We start from the raw sequence: 9,739 nt of genomic DNA, 5'->3' as shown, positions 1-9,739 counted from the left end.
CTAATAGTCAATAGATAATGGATGTATTTCATTTTGTATCATAATCTTGATGTGTGTGTGTGAGTGTGTGAGTGAGTGTGCACACACGCACGTGTGTGTATTTGTGCGTGTGCGTGTGTGTGTCTATGTGTATCTGTATGTTGCTAATGTATATACTCATTAAGAATTGTATTTATTGTTTTATTTGTATATGATATAATAAAGTTCTTGAAATAATTAGCCCTTTTTAATGATCCGTTAAGTGTGACTTAATCGTGAGACCTCATTAAACATATGGACTATTATGTTAGTAGACTGGTGACCGAATCTCAGGGGTCATGAATATGAGATATCAAGTCTTCACATAGGCATAAATAAATAATAGTAATATTTTTACTAGATTAACCCACCGTGAGAATACTACATAGTTTGTTATGCAAGTATCACAAGTTATAGTGATAATTGTGTATACCCCTCATTCGACCTGAAACCACTATAGAACCTAGATGTATACATTTTTCGTAATAGGATGATTATAAGGATGGTTGATGGGTAATGGCGCCAAAAGTTTGATCGGTAAATTAGCAAGTGTATTAGTCTGCCCAAAATAGTAATAATGGGAAACCCCAAAGTATCGATCTTAAGGACTACGTGATGATATAAGGATCGAGTTTCAAGTTAGTTAAACAAAAATAATTGGGGGTTTGATTGGGTTTTTATTCTGTTGTAATTGTATTTCTGTGTGTCGAATATGATCACACATGTTATATATTTATATGCAAATATGGTTATACACAATAGGTAATAATATAATTACACTTATGATTAATTGAATATGAAGCAATACTAATTGATTGATAACAAATTCTTAACACTTCCCTCAATCCAGATCATATATATTGTATGATTCGAGCTTGTTACAAATATAATTAACTCGAGAACCCTTGAGAGACTTGGTAAACATATTAGCCAATTGATCTTCAGATTTGACAAATTATATGGTTATTTCTCCTGACAGTACCTTGTCTATTACATAATGGCAGTCTATTTCTATGTGCTCGGTCTGTTCATGAAAACCTGGATTGGATGTCATGTGGAGTGTCTTTTGATTGTCGCATATGAGTTTTGAGGTATAAAGGTCTCCCAACCTAAGTTCTTTGAGAAAATTATTAAGTCATGCAAGTTCCTTTGAGGCAGCTTCCATATCACGATATTCAGCTTCAACACTAGATAATGCAATTGTGTTTTGTTTCTTTATCCTCCATGACACCATATTTCCTCCAATTAGAAAACAATATCTAGAAGTGGATCTCCTATTCGACGGAGATCCTGTCCATTATGTATCTAAATAATAAGTAATTTTAGCATCACCCTTATCTTCATATAATAGGCCTCTTATTGGTGCATTCTCTATATATCCTAGAATTTGAATAACTGCATTCCAATAAGTATCAGAATGAGCGTTCAGGAATTGGATCACAATGCTCACTGCAAAAGTAATATCTGGTCTGGTGACGGTAAGATAATTAAGTATACCCGCTAGATGTCGATATCTTCCCGGGTATTTCAGAAACTCCCCCTGACCCAAAAAAAGCTTGACGTTAGGATCCATATGAGTATCAATCGGACGACGGTTGGTTAATTGTAATGCCTGATGAGGACTGAGCAACTTCAATACCTAAGAAGTATATGAGTGGACCCAAATCTTTTGTCTAAAAGTTTTTGAAAAGAAGAGTTTCAAGTCGCTGGATACCCTATGTATTGTCTCCAGTGATTACAATGTCATCAACATAGACCACAAGAAATATGTGTTGACCTGTGGAGGAATGAAGGAAGAAAACTGAGTGATCTGCTTCACATATAGTCATACTAAATTGTATCAAGGAAGAGTTGAACCGACCAAACTAAGCACGTGGAGATTGTTTCAACCCATAAAGAGAGAGATGAACCCAATAAACAAGTCTTGAATTTCCAGGAAGAGTAAAACCGGGAGGTAGATCCATATACACTTCCTTCTCCAATTTTCCGTGTAAAAAGGCATTTTTAATATCCGACTAATGAAGTGAAAAATGATTAATAGCAGCCCTTGCAAGGAGGAGATAGAGTGAACTAATCTTGGTAACTGGAGAAAAAGTGTCACCATAATTAAGGCCAAATGTATGTGTGTATCCCTTGGCTACCAAACGAGCTTTGAAATGATCAATCTGACCATTTGGTCCAACTTTCACTATATAAACCCATTCACATCCCATAGTAGTTTTGCATAAATGTAAAGTAACAATGTCCCAAGTGTTATTTGAATGCAATGCATCCATTTATTCCACCATTTCCTGATGCCAATTGGGATCAATCATAACTTCACATGTAGACTTAGGAATAGACACAGAATCCAAGAAGACACAAAACAAACATAAGAAATAGAGAGACGATCATAATTTAAAGCACAAGCATATTTAGGATTTGGATTATGAGATTAAATACCTTTTCTTAACGCTATTGGAAGGTCAAGTTCAGGTGACATAGTTGGAGGAACAATTGGAGCACAAGATGGTGCTGATGGATCAATATCATCTCTAACATATGATGAACGGGGTGTCCGTCTCTAGTAGACCTGAAATGGAGGTTTAATGGGTGTAAGTGTAACAAAAGGTATATCTCGAACATCTAAATTACAAATCTCATCGGGTGACACAGAGGCAGAGAAAATGGGAACCTTCAAAGAATGTAACATCGGAGGAAACAATGTATCGTTGAAGTTAAGGACAAAAACAATGCTATCCCTTTTGTATACGCGAGTATCCTAGAAAAATACATTTGAGAGATTTTGCGGAAATTTTGTGACTAAGATCATTAGCAAAGCATCTGCAACCAAAAACACGAAGAGGAATGGGGGTAGAGATCATATTGCGGATTCCAGATAGAGTGTGGAATATGATATTGAAGGAACAATGAAAGAACTCAGTTGATAAGGTGACATGTTGTGAGGAGAGCATCACCCCAAAAATGAGAAGGTACATTATGGTGAAGTAAAAGAGTTTGTGTGGTTTCAACTAAATGACTATTCTTCTGTTCAACAACACTGTTCTGTTGTGGTGTATGAGCACATGATAATTGGTTAATAATTCCATGTGATGTTAAAAAATATTGAAACTTGGATGACATATATTCACGAGCATTATCAGTGTGTAAAATATTAATGGAAGTGTTAAACTGGTTTTTAACTTCATCATAAAACTCTTGGAATATACGGAAAACATCTGAACGATTTTTCATTAGAAATAACCAAGTGCATCGTGAGAAATCATCGATGAAAGTTACAAAGTAATAATATACTAAAGTAGACTTCACATGACAAGGACCCCAAATATCAGAGTGAACTAAAGCAAAAGTTGATGCAACACTTTTATGTACTCGTTGACAACAAGTACTACGAGTATGTTTGCTTAATCGATAAGACCAACACTCAAAAGATGAAAGCTTAAAAAAACTAGGAGCTAAACGACGCATTTTATTAAGACTAGGGAGACCCAAACATTTATGTGTAACGTCTTGAGAAGCAATAGAAGCACATGCCACCAGTGGAGATAAATGATATAATCCTCCAGATTCACTTGCTCCAATTATCCGTCCTGTATGTCGATCCTGGAGATACATATAATTATCATTAAAAGGGATTGAACAATCAAGAGCACGAGTAGGCTTGTGAACATATATTAGATTAAAAGGACAACCAGGAGTGTAAAGGACAAACTCTAAAGACAGGTTTGGGAGTGGATGTGTCTAAGTAAGGCCTTGAACTTTGATTTTAGAGACATCCACCACAATGACAGAAGGTAAAGAATCATAATAAGACAAGTGAGATAAAAGGAATTTAGTACCAGTCATATAATTAGAGGCACCATAGTCAAGGACCCAAGGACCAAAAGAAGATTTAGAGATAAAGGCTACATGATTACCCGACTAAGCAACAACGACAAATGATGATCGTTGATGGGTTGCTTTGAATTGAAGGAAATCATTATAATCAATGACGGGAATAGTAATATCTTTAGCAATATCCGGTTGAGCAACGACAGCGACCCATGGTTGTTGTTGTTGTTCTCTTGCCTTTGTACGACAATCAACTTCAATGTGACTGTAACGATTGCAATAGTTACAATGAATACCATGATGATGTCCACCCCATCCTATGGTTCGTCCACAACGACCATGATAGTGGGAAGCAAGGGCAGGTAATTCAGTGGGAGATAAAGTAGAAATCGATCAAAAAGCATGAGGTGTAGCCAAGCGCAACCGTTGTTCACTAAGTGCTTCATAGTTAGGAACATTGGATCTTGATAAAATATGATTCCAAAAGAAATCAAGTTCTGATGGTAGTCCGACAAGTGCCACGATCATGAAATACTTACTTTATGGTTCAACATAAGTTGTTGCATATTTTGTAAAAGGCATTAGGGTTGTGAAAGTTTCCTTTAACGTATCAAGCTTACTCAGATAGGCTTGCATATCTATATTCTCCAATTTCAAAGAGATGAGTTTGGTGATGAAATTGTAAATATTATGGACACTATTAGAGAAGACTTTCTTAGCCTTTTCCCAAACCTCATAGCAGGTGGTAAAGGCTTGGTACTGTGCTTGGAGATTAGTTGTTATGGAAAAACTACAAAATAGTGCATAGATAAGCATCAGATTTTTTCCACTTATCGCGTTTGGTGGCATGAATATTGTCTGATTTTGAAGTTAAGTGATCTTCATATCCTTGACCGTGAAACCATATTTTTAAGGCATCAACCCATATGTTGTAGTTGGTTGTTCTAGTTAGTTTCTCACACAGGATAAATAAAACCTTAGTGAACATGACAAAATCAGTATCTCCCATGATATTTGATGGATCGAAACAAAAAACCGAGAATAGAGCACATGAAGGCGCTTCTGTCGACGAAAACGACAACGGGAAATACGGTGGGACGCGCTGCCACACATGGCTTGTATGGAGGCGCGTGAGATTCATGTGTGGGCGGAGGGACGACGCGTGGTATTTTTGGTTTCTAGTCGATCGTGAGGAGACGAATTTGGAGGTATTAGTATCTCAGCGGAAGGTCTTTGGGAGCGGCGACGACGCTCGTGATAGTGTCGTCTGGCCAGAAATTTGTGGAATTTTTTGTGTGTGGAAGACAATACGTTTACCAGCTTTAGTTTTGATTGATATTCAATTAGTCATAAGTATAATTATATTATTACCTATTGTGTATAACCATATTTGTATATAAATATACAAAGTGTGTGATCATATTCGACCCACGGAAATACAATCACAAGATGGTACCAAAGCCTTGTTTAAGATCCATTGGGCCACCCACCATTTAGTTCTACGCCCCAAACGCAAACCCTGAGCGTGAAAGGGGGTGTTAAGAGTCCCATATCGAACAATCTATAGCCTAAACATGTGTTTATAAGTGGGAAAATCCTCACCCTACAAGTTGGTTTTGTAGGGTTGAGCTTGGCCTAACCACATATTCGTAAGATATTTCAAAATAGTAAATAAAAGTAAAGCTTATGGACAAATCATGATAGGAATGAGTGTTTGAACCTGAAACATTAACAATCTTAAATAGACCTTATAACAACTTATTTTATCCATACTGATTACTGATTCCCAATGGTGTTTACTCCTAAGACCTTAGTGAATAAACCTTTAAATATTCAAATCAATCTCAATGCCCATAGTGAATTATAGATGAAATTAAGCATTTAATTATGAAGAACATATCAGTTTCTATATGGTATCCCTAGTCATAGGTGATATCTAATATAAAATATTTCAATCAGGCGCTACTGTTGAAAGTCCTTCCTGAAAGATAGCTATAAATCAGCTTTCAATTTGTTCGAAAGAGAAATAATTAAACTCAAACATAAATAAATCAGATAAAGATAAAGTGTAAGTCATTATAAGGTTCAATTTAGACAAACTAGCAAATTCAAGAATAGGGACACCTCTAGTATTAGGGGTTTTAGCTACTCATAGTAATAACAAAAAACATCACAGAATTGTCAAACATTACAAAAAGAGTTATATGAAGAGTCTTAAAAGCAAAAATCTCTTGAAGATGATGCTCCACCTTGATCTACTACATTCTCCAACTCTTAATTTGTACTTTACCGTCAAAAATCACTGTAAAAACTCAAAAGTCACTTCATGGTGCGTTTAATAATTAGAGAGACTGGGCCTTCTGCAATTCTGGGCTCCCATACACATATAGGCCATGGCATACACGTATGGCTCCACTTCTAACACCCAGTACGTGTATGACAAAATATGGAAATGTATGCACAAATGTTGGTACTTCAGTGATATGCATATTGACACCCTCATACCCATATGGGAAGAGGTTGTTTGTTTGTGGTTTGATATGTGTAAGGCTTCATATTTGCTGGTTGACTGGTTCATGAGATACACATATTTCCATGTCCATACGCCTATGAATAGAGAGTGCTCCTTTTGGCTTGATGAGCTTGTATACGTGCACTGCCTTCTCCACACACGTATGTGTTGAATTTTCTTATCTTTTGCTCTTTGGCTTCAGCTTTGGCGCAGTGGCTAAGACTTTTATCTAAGTGTTTTTCTCTTTTTCGTCGAACCTATAAAACACAAGAAAACCTTCCCGAAAATATAAAAATACCAGGAATAATCAAAACATAGACAATTACGAAATTTAAAGAAACTGACCACTAATTGACTAAAACAGTATAACAAATGCAAATAAATCACATATTTTTAAGGTTCAGATGATGATAAATACAACATAAACGATGACTGATCAAAATTCTATAAATCATATTGAAGGACATAAGTGACGTAAATGAGATTTGCCCCTCTTACATATACGAGAGTCATATATATGGATCCCTTGATCGAGCATGGTTGTAGAATGCATGATCATGCTTAAATTAGTCAATATGAAATATTGAGGTTATTTATTATTATCAAATTTACCTGGATATCAAGGAATATAATATTAGACTATACAAGGGTGACACGTTCTATACCTTATGTTCAATATAAATATAAGGGAAAATTGATAATATTAGACATAATCATTATCATAGAAAAGTTATGTTAAAGCACATGACATTGCTACCACTTGGATAGCAATGATGTGTTGATAGATAACATTCACTATTTATAATGTTAAATATGTGATTTAATATTATTGTCAACGTTATAATAACCTACGGTATCACACACATAAAGTATTGATATTTTTCATCGTGTTCCACTTTGTATTCGCATAGACTTCATAAAGATGATGATATTTTTCATGTTCATGATCAAAATTATAACACATTTAAGACATAATCCAATAATCTTAGCATATATTTGATTTATAATTAGTGATTAAATTTAAATCCGTTCATCTAAATTGTTCCACTAAGATGAATAAATTTTGAAAGACCCCCCTTAAATCCCCCAACAATTTTTTCCTGATATTTATGCATTTTAGATGCCTATTATAGAAGTGAAAAATATTATTGACATGTCGCACAAGCCTCATGCTTACGAGATTATGAACCGGCAGGGCCCCTGTATGTGCTGCAGCACAGAGCCTCATAAGTTAGGCCCCAAAATTTAATTTTTTTTTTATTTATAAATATTAATAAAAATAAATAAATTATTATCAAAATTAATTCAATAATTGAAAAAAATATTATAATAAAAAGTTAATACATACAAAAATTAAGATTGTTCAAAACTCAAAATAATTATAATTAAATTTATTTTTAATTAATACATAATTCTATTTTTGATATATATTTTTAAATTATTCTAATTATATTTTAAAAAAAAATTGAGCCTATTTTTGAAATTGGAACGGAACCTCCGATATGATTGAGCTGACCCTGATTATGAATGTGACTTAACTGGTCCAAATGAATCCACTATAATCTTACATTAACTTTCTTATATAGTTGAGATGCCGGTTGAGTCTTTGATTTATCTCATCTTCATAATTAAAATAAAAATTATTAAATTTAACAAAAAGTTGAAAATTTAAAAAAACATTAAAAAAATTGACATAAAATTTGAAAAGACAAAACAAAATAATCTTTACCTTACAAGACGAAATTAAAAAAATAATATTTTACATTAAACAATCCAAAACTCGCTCATAGCGTAAAATATATTTAATCTTATATAATATCATTGACTATCCACAACAGAATGTTTATTAAATAGTATTAAAAAATTGATATTTAATAAGTGGCATTGTTTATTTAGAATTCAAACCAAAACACCATTAATACGTATTTAAGACTAATTAACTTGACTACAAACCATTATAACTTCAAATTCACACACCAAACCCATATAAAAGGAAATGAAAGAAAAATCTCAAATTCAATTAATTAACTTATACCTTAATTTTCCCTCAAAAAAACATATACCTTAATTTAATATATATTATTGTTGATAAAATACAAAGCATTGCTAGTCTTCCTTGCCACATTCAAAACCGTTCTTCTAATTTGATCCCTAAGTATGGAATCCACATTCATCTCATCAAACCCATCATAGCAAGTTTGATCATTAGTAATGGCAGAACTAACCCAAGTCTTTATGTTACTAATCTGAAATTCTCTATCAAAATCAGCATCCAAATGTGTCATAGCATCAATAGAATCTTGCAATTGTTCTATTGAATCCTTCAAATTTCCAAAGCAATCTTGCACAACTCCTTCACCAATGCTTGACAAATGATTGTCATTGCTTTTTAGAAGCTTTGATACGGCGGACGACGCGCCGCGAGCCGCCTTTAACGCGGCCGAGAGAGAGAAGTTGCATAGTTTTAAAGGATTTTCTTCTATTTTTGAAGCATATGGGGACAAAGATTTGTAGCATATGTAAGGATATGTTGTTGAGTTGCAAGAGTTTTTAATAAAGGTTTTGAAATTATTTTTTTGGGTGGAGTTTAAGGGAGTTTTGGAAGTGTATGAAAAGTTGGTTTTGGTGGAACTTGTAGGGATTGTAGAATTTTTTTCATCACATGCTAAAGTGATGCTAGATATTGCTAAGAAGATGAAGATTGAAAATGTGAGAACATGGTTGGGAGAAAAACTTGCAAAAGTGTTGGCTTCCATGTTTAGATCTTGGTTTTTCTTCTATGTTTTTCTTCTTCTTGTGTTTGTAGAAAAGTTTATGTTTTTTTATAAATGACTTTATGTTTCATAATTTATAGGAGTATTGTATGAATATTTTAAGGCACGTCTTCATCCATATTAGTTGATGGTGAAAATGCAAGTGAAGAAAGAAATGATGCTGTTTTTTTTAATCAAAAGAGAGGATGCTATGAATTGTCTTTTGTGAACTCTTTGGCCTGCTTTTGACTTCCTTAAAAGCACTCTTCAAATATGTAAAAGAATACATTTTTAAAGAAACTCATGTATTTAATGAATTGAGAATTAAAATATTTAATTTTGTAAAAGAATAAGTTTTGTATTAAAATTTTTTGAAGAGTGGTTTTAGGACACTCTAACCTAAATATAGATTTTTTTTTATTAATTTATCCTTAAACAATTGTATAAAGTGTGAGAATAATGGTAGCAATATATTCATTAGTGTTGTTAAAACCAAATAAAATAATCTTTATAAGGAAAATTATTTTTCTTTCATAAGTGCAGTTAAATAAAAAAACAATAAAATACAATTCTACATCACAATAACAGTGGCAAAAATAATCAAAACCACATGTTCTCTAAATCT

The 9,739-nt window shown here is 33.5% G+C and overlaps 1 protein-coding gene across 1 annotated transcript; it reads right to left on the bottom strand.

Moving 5' to 3' along the window:
* Positions 1-8,385: 8,385 nt before the first annotated feature.
* On the bottom strand, positions 8,386-9,149 carry LOC127083002 (pectinesterase inhibitor 4). Its single transcript, XM_051023236.1, has one exon. It carries the CDS (start codon positions 9,115-9,117, stop codon positions 8,431-8,433), a length of 687 nt encoding a protein of 228 aa, XP_050879193.1. The 5' UTR covers positions 9,118-9,149; the 3' UTR covers positions 8,386-8,430.
* Positions 9,150-9,739: the final 590 nt, after the last annotated feature.

Source organism: Lathyrus oleraceus, chromosome 5 (assembly GCF_024323335.1).
Source record: "Lathyrus oleraceus cultivar Zhongwan6 chromosome 5, CAAS_Psat_ZW6_1.0, whole genome shotgun sequence".
NCBI lineage: Eukaryota > Viridiplantae > Streptophyta > Magnoliopsida > Fabales > Fabaceae > Lathyrus > Lathyrus oleraceus.
Note: the sequence above shows the minus strand (reverse complement) of the source record. Positions and strands in the feature narration are given on the sequence as shown.

Excerpts from the sequence above, each read along its gene's own strand:
- LOC127083002 (XM_051023236.1), bottom strand. The coding sequence starts at position 9,117 with ATGGAAGCCAACACTTTTGCAAGTTTTTCTCCCAACCATGTTCTCACA.